The 15,262-nt window shown below is 33.9% G+C and overlaps 1 protein-coding gene across 3 annotated transcripts in view; it reads left to right on the top strand.

Moving 5' to 3' along the window:
- Positions 1–13,395, top strand: part of LOC106880541 (uncharacterized) — a 32,495-nt gene extending 19,100 nt beyond the window's left edge. For all 3 annotated transcript variants that reach the window (XM_089344389.1, XM_014930527.3, XM_089344400.1), the window contains exons 4-9: positions 801–911; positions 3,936–3,977; positions 5,007–5,125; positions 6,026–6,086; positions 8,009–8,208; positions 10,849–13,395. In XM_089344389.1, the coding sequence (XP_089200515.1) occupies positions 801–911; positions 3,936–3,977; positions 5,007–5,125; positions 6,026–6,086; positions 8,009–8,208; positions 10,849–10,953 (638 nt within the window). In that variant the 3' untranslated portion in view covers positions 10,954–13,395. The remainder of the gene's footprint in view (positions 1–800; positions 912–3,935; positions 3,978–5,006; positions 5,126–6,025; positions 6,087–8,008; positions 8,209–10,848) is intronic.
- Positions 13,396–15,262: the final 1,867 nt, after the last annotated feature.

Below are 15,262 nucleotides of genomic sequence, written 5' to 3'. Positions count from 1 at the left end.
ACTAAGATACAAAGACATAAAGAAACCAATACCAATAGTCAAGTCGTGGCAGGGGACTCACGTAAAATACACCATTTTGGGTGTGGCCGTTGCCAGTACCACCTGACTGGCCTTTGTGCCAGTGACACGTAAAAGCACCCACTACACTCTCGGAGTGGTTGGTATTAGGAAGGGCATCCAACTGTAGAAACTCTGCCAAATCAGATTGGAGCCTGGTATAACCATCCGGTTCACCAGTCCTCAGTCAAACCGTCCAACCCATGCTAGCATGGAAAGCGGACGTTAAACGATGATGATGATGATGATGTTCTCACCCTTCAAATATCTGGCCTTGAGCCTGTATAATTTATTATTATTACCATTATCTTTATTTGTTAATTACAGAATGTAATTACTATATAATAGTTCAGTAGATGAATGAGGCATGCTAGTTCCTCACAGATCTTGTTTCTGACACGTGTGGACAAAGGAATGGTACCCCTACTCTAAATAATCATTCAGTTGCTAGAAATAGAAGCCAAATTTTTTTTATATCACATGCTTCTAACTTTAAAGAAAGGAATGATTCACCAGATAATGTAGTCGTAGATGTACAAAGTCTGGATGAGAGTCTGTTTAATTACAGTCGAAATATCTTTTAGGCTTGGCATAGAAATAAATAACAAATATATGGCCACCCAATCACACATGCACACACATACACACACACACACATCCCTGCACCTTTACATATGCGCACGTGCAAATATGGAAACGGAAAAATTGGAAAACTTGTATATGTTATTGTATCTCTGTTTCAGATTTATTCCTCTATAAATGGTGTTTTGATTTGGACATAGAAAACCAACTTTTGGAAGATGACGTAACTTGTGATCTTATTTATTACCAAGCGCTTCACGACTTACAAATTGGTAAGTTATCTCCCTTCGCTATCTTTCTCACCTTTTAAAACGTGCGTGCGTGTGTTTCCTTTTTACATTTTTTTGTAACATTCACTAAATGAGTTTTATCCATTACTCATTATTTTCCAAGAATTTTTCTGTTCATTTCAACAATTAAAATTTGTCTTCACTTCTATTTTTTTTTAAATTACAAGCATAGTACATCAGACTTAATTTGTATCTGTTAATTGAATTTACCATTAAATTAATAGTGAAGCAGGTTTATTTGGCTGTTTATTTATTTTTTTTTTTCCACGTCATGACGATTTCAAGAATTATCCTTGTAATGAGTGTTTAGATCGCTTTACTCATTAGTGACACTTGAAGGAAAATATGATCTGTTCAACGTACGTATACGTGTGTGTATCATCATCATCATCATCATCATCATCATCATCATCATCATCATCATCGTTTAACGTCCGCTTTCCATGCTAGCATGGGTTGGACGATTTGACTGAGGACTGGCAAACCAGATGGCTGCACCAGGCTCCAATCTGATCTGGCAGAGTTTCTACAGTTGGATGCTCTTCCTAATGCCAACTACTCCGAAAGTGTAGTGGGTGCTTTTACGTGCCACCGGCACGAGGGCCAGTCAGGCAGTACTGGCAATGGCCACGCTCAAGTGGTGTTTTTTACATGCCACCTGCACAGGAGCCAGTCCAGCAGCAATGGCAACGACCTCACTCAAATGTCTTTTCATGTGCCACCGGCACAAGTGCTAGTGAGGCGATGCTGGTAATGATCACGCTCGAATGGTGCTTTTTATGTGCCACCGGCACGGAAGCCAGTCAGTTGCTCTGGCAGCAATCACGCTCGGATGGTGCTCTTAGCCTAATGTTCGAAGGTCGTGCATCACCACCTCATGTGTATAATATATATATATATATATATATATATATATATATATATATAAAAGCACCCACTACACTCTTGGAGTGGTTGGCGTTGGGAAGGGCATCCAGCTGTAGAAACTCTGCCAAATCAGATTGGAGCTTGGTGTAGCCATCTGGTTCACCAGTCCTCAGTCAAATCGTCCAACCCATGCTAGCATGGAAGGCGGACGTTAAACGATGATGATGATGATGACGATATATAAGGCACAGGCATAGTTGTGTGGTTTGCTTCCCAACCACATGGTTATGGTTTCAGTTCCACTGTGTGGCACCTTGGGTGTGTATCTTCTACTGTAGTCCCGGGCTGACCGAAGCCTTGTCTTCATCCTCATCATTTAACATCCCTTCTCTATGCTGACTCAGGTTAGACAGTTTGACTGGAACTGGTAAACTGTAGAGCTGCACCAGGCTCTAGTCTGTTTTGGCTCAGTTTCTACAGGTGGATGCTCTTCTGAATGCCAACCACTCCTTAAAGTACCGGATGCCTTTAATGTGTTACCAGCATGGGTGCCTTTAATCTGTCACTGGCCACAACTATGATTTTACTAAGCTTGATATGTCTTCTCAAGCATAGAAAATTGCCAACAGTTTCATGAATTTAATAGATAGAAACTGAAAGAAGCCCATTACATGTGTATGTATCTGTATGTGTGTGTGTGTCTGTGTGTGTATATCCTTGTCTTGACATTGCATGATAATTGTAAATGATTGTCACTGTCACACAAGCAGTGTCACTCATTTCCAACATTTTGTGAAAACATGCCAGAAAAACATGTCTGGTCACAGAAAAATATTACCTTGTTTAGAAATGGAAAGAGAATCAGGCCATTGAAAGTCTACCTCAAATTCTGTTTGACTCATGTAAGCATGGAAAAGTGGATGTTAAAAATGATGATGATGCTCTCTCTCTCTCTCTCTCTCTCTCACACACACACACACATATTGATTGACTGAGTTTATTATTTACAGTATTCAGATATACTAATAGTCATGGAAGAAGGGTAAAGAGGGGACAGAAAGCAGAAATAAGGAAGAAAGTAATGATAGCCAAAAGTGCTTGCTCAGTATATAGAATAAAATACAGAAAGACAGAAAAGTGAACATTAAAAGAGCCATAAACATAGAAAAGCCATAAACATAGAAAAGCCATAAACATAGAAAAGCCATAAACATAGAAAAGCCATAAACATGGAAAAGGTACAGCTGGAGTAGTGCTGGGGAATTTCAGGAAGCATGGAACTTAATATCGTCTTCATCATCATTTTGGGTTGGCTTTCCATGCTGGATAGGTTGGACATTTTAACAGACACCAACAAGCCAGAGGAACAAGTCTTACTCAGATGTTTCATTTGGCATAGTTTCTAGAGTTGGATCAGTGTTGGATTAACCATTAAGCAAAATAAGCATGTGCTTAAAGCATCAAGGGAAGTGGAAGCGCCACAGGAATGGTAAATGGCTTGCAACACAAAAGAAATTATTTCAAATTTGCTAAAATAATATTTGAAGTGGTTTATATGATCAGAAATATAATTTCAAAGTATTTATGGTGTCATAGTAAGAATCCAATCAAAGACTTTGCAATTAAAAAATGTAGAAGAAAACTTTTCAAATATAAATAAAGTGAAGGTATACAAAAATAAACATTGTTTATCATTTTACTGTTAGCTTTGTTTCATCATCATCATCATCATCATCATCATCGTTTAACGTCTGCTTTCCATGCTAGCATGGGTTGGACGATTTGACTGAGGACTGGTGAACCAGATGGCTACACCAGGCTCCGATCTGATTTGGCAGAGTTTCTACAGCTGGATGCTCTTCCTAACGCCAACCAATATTGTATGGTTTCTTACTGTTTATATTTTGGATTATATATATATGGGGTCACCAAAATCTTAAGTGTTGAGAGCCTTCATTAGAAATTAAATGAATAAAGAATTTTGACATGTACGAATATTTATTTCCCCCCACTATATATATATATGTATATATATATATATATAGATATATATATATATATATATATATATATATATATATATATATATATATATATTCTCTCTGTCACAACTGGTATAAATATTTCACTGTTTTTCAGGTCACTTAACTGCAAGTATTGAGGAACAGATTGCTCTAGATGGTAAGTTCATTTAAGTGTTTCTCTCTCTATACATGCTTGCTTGTTTGTTTGTCAAAGAAACAATGTCTGTATATTCATTATACCCTCTTAAAGTGATGCAGTGATTGTAGCATGCTGGTGAGTGAACCTTGGTGAAGCAAATAGTTTTCCTTTTGGTGTGGTGATGGTGAGGAGCGGTAATAGTACTACCACTATCTTAGATGTGTGAGCAGTTCTTGAATGTCAATTTTACTGGAGTTTTGTATACTGTCAGTACTGAAGTATGTCGGTGCTGAAGTATTTTGTGGCCCCTTAGAGGAACCCTAAACTTTGGGATGCAGTTTTGTCAATGTTATATATGTGTAGTTGCTATAGCAGCACCTGCTGCAATACTATCCACACCTTCTGTTGCTATAACAACTTCGAATAACATAACAACACTTCAAGAAGAAGAAAACATCTTTATAAAACATTTTTGTAAATAATCAGCCAGCAAAAAAAGAAATCACACGAAGAAAAAAAAACAGGAATACAAAACACATAATATGCATCTTACACCAAGATCTTAGCTGAGATTTCTTCCTTCTATCAGATACTAGAAAAAACAGTAGAAAATTTCTAAAGTTTAGAAGTTTCAGGATCTCAATGAAATCAGAGGTATTCACTTGAAATACTTTAGGCTTAAAGGAATTTCTGCACTCACCAACATCAGTTGTTTGCTTTGATACTCTCAAATATGAGAATCTGGAAACTGATAATATTTTCATCACATTTCTAAAGCCCAGTAAAAGCCCAAGTGGAGTAAGATCCCCAAAACCAATTTGTCTTCTATGCACTCCATAAAATATTTTAGAAACCCTCATCTTTGATATCACTAACCCACACACTCTTCTCCACAGATCACAATATCAGTTCAGTCTATACTCAACCACCACACTACTCACAAACCTTTCACAGACAATACATGATGTTTTCATTCCACTCCATACACTGCTGTATACTTATACTATATAACATTCTGAACACATTTCTTTTTGCTTCTATTTTCAGAGTTATCCAGTTTGAATTGTTCTAAATCAGCTTTTGTGAGACTTTGTCAACGCCTTGCTGGTTATAATATCGTTGTCATAGATAACTGTTTTCTGTCCAAGCAGTCTTCTGTTTTCACGGTAACTCATTGTTATTTCTAACATCTTTTAGGTCTAGTATTTGGTATAGCTGGGAGGGATGAATGCTACTCTTTTACATCAATTTTGGTTTCATCATAATTTTCTAAGATTTGAGATTAATGGACCTCGCTGTTTAGAACTACTAAATATAATGTAAGCTTCATGATATATTTGCAAGAGTTTTTTTTTTTTTTCATTAATTTTGATGAATGCATATTACTATGAAATAAATGCATATGATATATGAATGCATGTTATTGTGATTTAAAAAGATGAACTTAGGAAAACTGAACTGTTTTGTTAAAGAAAAAGTTAGTATATTTTCTGGCACACAAGTCAAATTTTTCAGACCAAAATTTACATCCCAAAATGGAAGGTTGATTTATACACCAAGATAATTTTGAGGGACAAAAGTTCTTTATGAAATGCAGCAGGATTTGGAAAGATAGTGGTGATGTTTGAATGCTTATACTAAATGTTTACTTGATATACTATGTCAACTTGTATGCCAGAAAATCCATAATTTTGTGATGTGTTTTTAAGATATGCAGAATATCCTTTCAGCTTCTGAGTTGGTTGAGTTGAAAGAACAGAGAATTTGTCAAGGAATGTAATTAAAGGTTGTAGACAAGATATCAGAGGAAGGCAAACAGAGAGATAGTTGTTTATAATGAGAGAGAAATTTGATGTGATACATATAGAAGGGGTGCCTTTGGCAGCAAAAGTAATGCAAATAGGATGATAGGACAGTAGAGAAGGAAAGAAAGTCTTTCCCAAAATTAATATAAAGTTATTTAATAAAGAACTAGAACTTAAATATTTCCCAGAATTCTTTATTCAGTTTCTTAAGTTGTGATTTCCCAAATTCTTTATTTAGTTTCTTCTTTACTTCTTTTCTAGAATCATTTAGGAAACCCCTGTAAAGTCACACTATCACAGAAAGGTTTGTGCATAATAACAGGTAAGAATTTATATCATTATTTTAATTTTGAAGGGCAGAAAAACTCAGGTTGATCTGTCACAGAAATACAAAAAAAAAAAATGTAGAGGCTTTTGTTAAACTGACTTGCTTTTTAACCTATTGAGAATTTCAGTAGGTTTTGAAATGAGTTACATCTACTATCTGCTCTGGCAACTTAAAATGACATACTTTAAATATAGAAATAATATAAATTGAACATTTAATGTAGACATCATTTTATAAAATGAACACATGTTTAAATTGTGGTACACTTTATCGACAAATAGTTCAGAAAATGTTTAAGAATGTATAAATAATGTTGTTGAAAATCACCAATGAGAAACAGTTTCACTGTTGTCGTTTAACTTAAAGTCAGCCTGATCAGGTAGACCTATCAGTGAAGGAGTTCCAACTATGGTCATCTCATCTTACTTTTAAGCATTGTATACATAGGGTTATGATTTTATTTCAAATGGTGGAATACATTTTTATACCATGAAGAATAAGTGAAATGTCTCAACTAAACTACTATTATTAATGAAAGGATAGTAAATAAAGCTCACTCCAAAAAAACTAGTGATGGCTGATATTTTTTAAACTGAAGGGTATGATGTGAGGAAGATTTAGCTATTACTTCTAACAATTCAAGTGACCATGTTGAGGCTCTCTCTGTTTGACACTTTCATTATCAACAACATTTATAGCTAGTCAGGCAATAGCTTTTAAGCAGAATAAATGCTATTATCTTAACCATGGTGGTAGTAGAAGATAATCTTGCTCCACTTCAACACTTTCTCAGTACTTCTTGCAAAGTAAGTAGAAACATCTCATTCAGAAAGTGCAATACATTTCATGCCATATAAAATAAGAGGAATAACTCAGCTCAGCTCCATGAAAACTAGCAATGATCTACAGATCATCACTGGTATTGGTAGATCATCAGGTAATATATCCACAAAATTAAATGCATTTGTGTGCTGTGAAAGAATGTAATTTGACCTTTTATCAAATACATTCATCTACAATCAATAAATAGTGTATTAGTGTTTCTGATTTAGGCATGTGATTAGTGAGTACTGGGTCTATACAATTGAACCCCCCAGCATTTGACTGGTACTTTAATTTTATTGACCCCATAAGGATGAAAGGCAAAGTTGACTTTGGCAGGATTTGAACTCAGAACATAAATTGTTGGAAAAAATGCCATTGAGCATTTTTTCCATCACTCTAAATTTCTACCTGTTGTTGCCTTACAACCAATTATAAAATAAATGCTTACACTTACAAAATGTATTAATCTGTTATTCTATGGTGTTTTGTAGGTGTGCAAATTGTATCTATCAAAATCCTATGAAACATTTATTTTGTGTTTAATTGCTCATTTTACAATATTATGCATAATTAATCATTAGCATGTCAGACAAACTGCTTAGTGGCATTTCATGTCTTTACACTCTGAGTTCAAATTCTGCCATGTTCAACTTTGCCTTTCATCCTTTGAGGGTTAATAAAATAAGTACCTGTTGAGCACTGGGGTCGATGTAATTGACTTACCCCCTCCTCTAAAACTTGCTGTCTTTGTGCCAAAATTTTAAACTAATGTTATGCATTTTTTTTGTGCTATCAAAAATGTGTTTTCAGATTTTCTGGTATACAAGTCAATGCAGCAGATAGTGTAAACATGTACTGTAAACATTTAAACATTGTCACTATCTTCCCAAATCCTACTGCATTTCACAGGGAACTTTGGGTCCTCCAAAGTTGTCTTGAGGTATAAATCCACCTACATTTTTTGGCTGTAAATTTTGGTTTGAAAAGTTCACTTTGTATGCTGGAAAATACAGTAATAATTTTAAATTGAGGAAAATAATTATCATGGATACAGATTATGTTCAGTGAGATTTAATTCATATTACTTTCAGACGAAGATTCAGTTTCTGTCTCATGGAGTAGTGTTAAACAGTGGTCTATAGATCATTCTGGAGCAATATTCACCTACACAGTGTTACATAAAGATGATCAAGCAAATAATATGTTTCGAGAAGAAAAACGCATTTGTGTTGAGAGCAAGCAGCTTGATGACCTTTTATCTACCACCCATGACATTGTTAAAAGTATCCAGGTAAATAGAGAGTTATCTTTTTTATATCGTTTAATTAACTCTTTTAGTACCAGCCCACCTGAGACTGTCCCTGGCCCTTTGATACAAACTTCCTGTTTTAAAGTGATCTAAATTAAAGCCTTCTTTCAAAATTTCATGTTCATTTCTGTTTCAAACATCATCTTACTAATGACAAAGTTATTTTAACTTTTCTAAACTCTTCATTATTTCCAAAATTAACTGAATTAAAGAGTGATATTTCAACAGGAATATGGTATCAAAAGAGTTAATGTGTCATTGTTGTTATTACTTAACCCTAATCAGCCCTGGTTCAGTGAAACTATGATCAAAAGCATTCAACCCATAACCATCTCATCTTTAAGATGGTTATGGGTAGAATAACATGGTATGCTAATAAGTGTACCTGACACTACATTATCCGATATGTCTTTTTTTTTTTTTTTTTGAGAGGGTAGGGTGTGATTTAAGGGAGATTTGACTGCTAATTCTAGCAGGCTGAACAACTATGTAGAAGTGTAACTCTGGGAGAACTTGTTCTCCTTTGTCCCTATCACTGTCATTGTGCCATATGCAAATTTGCAGTTAATGTCCAGATTAACTGTAAGTCTCAAGAATGAATTTACTTATTTTGTTCATTGACACTCCAATATATGATCCAAATTAATCCCCTAACATTCTACTCTACAATAAGATTTGTCTTAACTCTCATACTACATTGCTGCTGAAATATTTTGCAACAATGAAATTTTAAAGATTTTGATTTCACTGCTTCATATCATTTCTGTTTATATCTCTTTTCAACACCTAAAATTTTCCTTTTCTTCACCAGTCCTGTTTTAAAATATTTTTTTCACACCTTTGTTTTTCAACTTTTTTTTTATGTCAGACCATCTGAGATTGTTTCTGGTTCAATGGCACAAATTATTTGTATCTAAATAAAATTTTCCAACATAAATTTATGTCAAAACTTTTGTTACGTTATATTTCAAATACCAGTTTGATAATGTTAAAATTATTCATTTTACTAAATCTTTCCAAATTCTTGATTATTTTCAAAATGAATTAAAACACATGGGTAATGTATATCTAATTAGAAATATCATGAAAGAGTTAAAAGCATTTTTGATATAAAGCAATTTTTCTTATGTCCTTAAGTGGGTCAAAATGGAGTAACAAATTTGTTTGCTGTAAAATAAAAAAGATAAATCTAGTATTTCAGACAAGATCCTTCATAGCTGAATGATAAAGTGTTAAACTTTTCTTTTTCCTCCTGACAAACCAAATTAATTCCACTTTAAACTTACACTTACTTATTATCAACACAAGCCCATCATTAGTTTTTTTTTTAATTCTATTCTTTTTTTATGTTTAACAAATTCTCTTGCTAAGTATGGCAGTAAAAATCCTAATGCAGTTAGACATGTATTCTAACATAGTGAACTTCTCATGCCATATTGAAAGTCTTTAAAATATTAATTAGTTCATCCAGCCTAAATTGGATGTGTTGTTTATAACATCTTGGGATGCGGTAAACATCCCAATAAATCATCTAATGTAGATGACAAATGCTTCAAAGCACTGGTAATATTGGTTGATGATATTTTGTCAGTACCAGTAGATGGGACTGTTGTATCACATGATTTCACAATATTACAGATCATCAACAAGACAGCCAACACTGAATGCCAGACTGAAAATCATCCAAACCAATATAATTTAGCATCAACTCAGCAACCAGTAATGTGAAAAACTAGCAGGCTGTGTATAAATTACCTATTAGCAACAGAAGCAGCCTTTGTAACAAATATTAATTAGCACATCCAACCAAAATTGGGTGTGTTGTTTGTAACACCTAAGTCTGCAATAAACATCCTGAGAAATCTTCTCATGTAGACAATAAATGCTGAAAAGCACTGATTATATTAGTTGACAATATTTCGTCGACACTGGTAGATGGAACTGTTGTATCACAGGATTTCACCGTGTTTCAGATCATCAGTAACAGACAGCCAAACACCAAATTCCAGTCAGAAAATCATCCAAAACTGATATAATATAGCACCAAAGCTGGCAGGATGTGTTTAGATTAGCTATTAGCAATAGAAGCATTCTTGTAAGGAATATTTATAAGCACATACAGCATAACTTGGATGTGTTGTTTAGAATGCCTAAGACTGCAGTAAATGTCCCCCAAAAAATCATCTCGACAGAATGACAGAAACTTGTCAATTATTGAGCGTGGCCACCATTTCGAGCATGGCCGTTGCCAGTATCGCCTGACTGGCCTTCGTGCAGGTGACACGTAAAAGCACCTACTACACTCTCTGAGTGGTTGGCGTTAGGAAGGGCATCCAGCTGTAGAAACTCTGCCAAATTTAGATTGGAGCCTGGTGTTGCCATCCGGTTTCACCAGTCCTCAGTCAAGTCGTCCAACCCATGCTAGCATGGAAAGCGGACGTTAAACGATGTTGATGATGATGATGATGATGATGAATATCATCAATTTAATTGTTAAGTAGTTTTGAAAAGAATTAACAGTTATCTCAGATGTTGTTATTACTAATTAAAAATCAATATTATTAATGTGATATTGTTATAATTACTATTGCTGTTTTTATTAATGTATGCATTCTCTTTCAGAAAAATTGCAGTCAACTGGCCTTTTATGGATCAATGATCAACATGGAACCTGATGGAACAAAAGTTTGGACAAATCCTTTATTTGGATATGGTTCCCTAACCTGAAGCCATTAGGAAATAAAGTTTTCAAGAAAATTTGTACGGAGCCATCACTGTGTGTGTGTGTGTGTGTGTGTGTGTGTGTGTGTGTGTGTGTGTGTGCATGTGTGTGTGTGTGTGTTTGTGTATGCTCTTGAATGCTTACATTCTAATAATCCTAAGTTATATTTTGACCAGGCCAATGACTTCTAAGTATCTCCTTCTCATTCTTTGAATGTGTTTGGTCAAAAAGTCTAATGGAAAATGTTAAACATTAGTTTGCTAATTCCAACACCTTTTAACATTTTCCTTGATGAAACCAATGACTTTCTTAACATTTTTCATCCCATATCACCATGTGGTAATATCCTTATGTATTTAAAACAACGACAGTCACATATTTGGGGTTTTTTGACATCTTAAAAAAAATACCATGTTTCAAACTTTCAACAAGTACAACTCCTCAAGAGCAGACAATGTAATTGATCAATGTTGTTGTTTAACTCCTGCTCATTCATGATCAATCAGACTTATGAATAAAAGTTATTTCAGTTGCGACCATCCTATCTATTTTTTTCAGTTACTGAGTATCTAATGAAGTATGAGGCATTTTGGCAAAGACATTTTGCTGAATCAACACTGACTTATTTGACATCAGACCTTTTAATCGTTCTCTTGGTCTCCTCCTCCTCTTTCCCTTCCTCTCTTCTTCTCTCTCCTTCCCTCTGTCTTTATTTCTCTCACTTTATGTGTGTGAGTATATTTCTCTTGATGTGTATGAAGAGAGGGAAAGTGTTTATGTCAATCATGTCCCATAAATAAATTGTAATCTCTCTCTCTCTCTCTCTCTCTCTCTCTCTTTCTCCATATGCACGTGTGTGTTTATGTTTGCCTCCAACACCAAAAAATATTGTTCCCAATACAGATTGAGTGTCCAGTCAGCCATGTCAAATCATCAGCCTTCAAACAGCTATACTTAGTCATCTCATTCCATATCTAGAGCTGCATTATCATATGTCCTTCCTTTTTTTATGATCGTAAATTATGGAAGGATTTATGGTTAGCTAGCTTTCTCTACCTTTAAAACTATTAATTTATTGAGGTGGTCATGAAAATCTGTCTTTATGATTTTTTTTTTTAATCCTTCAACTGCAAAATTAAATTTCATGGTTATTCCTGTATTGATTTTGGTTATCAACCCAGAAACAGATTGGTATTTTCTGCAATTCACATTGCCTCAATAAATTCAATAAAAATTGTTTCAAAACATGATATTCCTCAACAAAAGACAATTGGTATATAAAACTGCTTTCCACAGTTAAAGTAATGAAATTTTTGAGTAGATATATCTGATTTCTGCAGTAAAAGGGTTAAACAATTTTTGTACTTTACTTTATTGTTTCTTGAGAGAGTCATTTTATCAATAAGAAATACTTGCTTTCATTCTGTTGTACATTTTTTAATGTTATTAGTCAACTGATTAACTCATTAACTAATAAACTAATCATCTACTTGATTAATCATTCAATCAATCATTCAATCAATCAATTAGTTAGTTTGTCAGTCCAGTTGTCATCACTTGCAACCTCTTCAGTGATGATCCCTTGTTACTCCCGACCTGTCTTGTATCCAATGTCATTGATAAGATAACAAATAGCGGCAATCAAACTCTGACAAACTAACATATTGATTGAGGGATCAAATCATTAATCAAACAATTTGTTAATTGCTTAATTTGTTAACTAGTTGATTTAATAAAAAGAAGTAAAATAGAACCAGTGCAAATGTTTCTTATTGCCAAAATTTTGTTTTATAGAGATCAAAAATAAAATACTTATTCAAAATTTTATGTTAATTTATGTTCCAAACACCAGCATAATAATTGCAATGTTATACTGATAAATTTTTCATTATTTTCAAAATTAATTCAAAGACTAGTAATGTATTTCAACTGAAACATCATGACCAAAGGGTGTTAATGATGAAATAGTTGGTTATTCTTCTGAATTCCTCCAAATTCTTGATTATTTAGAAAATTATTTGAAACATCAGCAATGCATTTCATTAGAAACATAGCAACAGAATGCTTAAATAAAAACAAAGGAAATCATAACTTTTCATCTTCTGTCATCTCAAAGTGTAAATGCAATTATTTATAAAACATCAATTATGTAGAATAAAATTAGGCAATGAAAAGGGCAGAAGAATGGAAGGGAAATAAAAATATGCATTAAAAATGGGAAAATTGCAGTTTTTGCAGCCAACCATAAAATGCAATTATTTCAATGTGATCGGAAATATTTATAAAAATTATGGCAGTCCATGTTTCCTTTAATTTAATGGTAGGTTGGCTAGATTGTAAATTCCAGTAGCAGGCTGACTGTTTTTTTTTTTTAAATATTGAATTTGCCATATATTTTGAATAAATCATTTTGTAATAAATAAATAAATAAATATGTAAACTTGAAATTTTTTCTTTGTTGTTTCATAAATTAGTTTTGCAGGTCACCTACAATGAAATTTGAAAATGACTTTTTAAAAATTGATAAATTAGTAAAATTTTTACTTTATACTACAAGTGAAAAACAGGTGTAAAAATGATGACTATGAACCAATGACTGAGCTTCTACATTATTGCTCAATCTCCTATAAAAAGCAATCAAATCACCCTCTACCATTTTAAAAGCAATCAAATCACCCTCTACCATTTTAAAAGCAAAAATATGGCCATATACAGCCTAAAAATACAGAATGGTTTGTATGATAAAAGTTGACTCAGAGATGCAAAACAATGACTATAAATTTAATAAGAGTTGTAATCATATTACTGTTGTCATCATGTCTATTATAACATTTTCAAATTTATTATAAGCGCAGGAGTGGCTGTGTGGTAAGTAGCATGCTTACCAACCACATGGTTCTGGGTTCAGTCCCACTGCGTGGCACCTTGGGCAAGTGTCTTCTACTATAGCCTCGGGCCGACCAAAGCCTTGTGAGTGGATTTGGTAGACGGAAACTGAAAGAAGCCCATCGTATATATGTATATGTGTGTGTCTGTGTTTGTCCCCTCAACATCGCTTTGACAACCGATGCTGGTGTGTTTACATCCCCATAACTTAGCGGTTCGATAAAAGAGACCAATAGAATAAGTACTAGGCTTACAAAGAATAAGTCCTGGGGTCGATTTGCTCGACTAAAGGCAGTGCTCCAGCATGGCTGCAGTCAAATGACTGAAATAAGCAAAAGAGCAAAGAGCAAAAGAGTTACCCAGAAAGTTAACCAATTTTGCCACTTCTATGAATTTCTTAAAAAGCCATTTTTTTCTCTTTTAATCTTTTTACTTGTTTCAGTCATTAGACTGCGGCCATGGTGATGCACTACTTGAAAGTTATAGTTGAACAATTGACCCCAGTACTTATTTGTTTTAAGCTTTGCATTTATTCTATCAGTCACTTTTACTGAACCACTAAGTCACAGGAACATAGACAAATCAATACTGACTGGAGACAATCACACATAGATATATATAAATATATAAATATATATATATATATATATGTGTGTGTGTGTGTGTGTGCGTGTATTGTGTTTGTTGACTTGTTGTACTTTCGCTAATCATGACATTGAAATTATTGTAATTTTAGTCCACGTTGTGTGTGGAGAAGTTTATGAATGAATGATTCAACAAGTAGAGAAATCTAAGGGGAGGTAATTGGTGATTGTTATTACTGGGGACATGGGAGGTAATTGTTCATCTTTCGGGGAGGGGATAAATATACACGAAAATTCAAAAGCTAAAGTAGTGAGAAGAAATATATACAGTGATGGGTATGTAATCATGAATTAAAATACGTACTGAGATCAAAGTTGGTTATGTATTCATATTTAGACATATTATGTATTTTTCGATGAACAAATTTTCTTTATTTAAACATTCCTGGAAGGCTCGGAATTCCTGTTCAAACAAGGAGTGAGGTTCACAATTAAAACCAACTTCGCTTATCTTTCTGAGAATCTAATTTATGTTATAACTTGCTCAAGTTGTGGACATAACTATATAGGACAGACAAGTATGACACTGAGACAGAGAACCACACTTCATAAGGAACAGATCTGGTTCCCGCAATACAGAGATTCCTTTGAGTGTATACATAGAGACATGTGCAGGTAATATACTCTCAAACTTCTCAGTTTTCCCAGTGCAAAAAGAATATGTATACAAGAACATTTAAATAAAGAAAATTTGTTCATCAAAAAATACAAAACATGTCTAAATATGAATGCACAACCAACTTTGATCTCAGTATATATTTTGATTCATGATCACATACCCATC

Source organism: Octopus bimaculoides, chromosome 2 (assembly GCF_046866305.1).
Source record: "Octopus bimaculoides isolate indiv1 chromosome 2, ASM4686630v1, whole genome shotgun sequence".
Classification (NCBI taxonomy): Eukaryota; Metazoa; Mollusca; class Cephalopoda; order Octopoda; family Octopodidae; genus Octopus; species Octopus bimaculoides.
The sequence above is the reverse complement of the archived record's forward strand: the minus strand, read 5'-3'. Positions and strand labels throughout refer to the sequence as shown.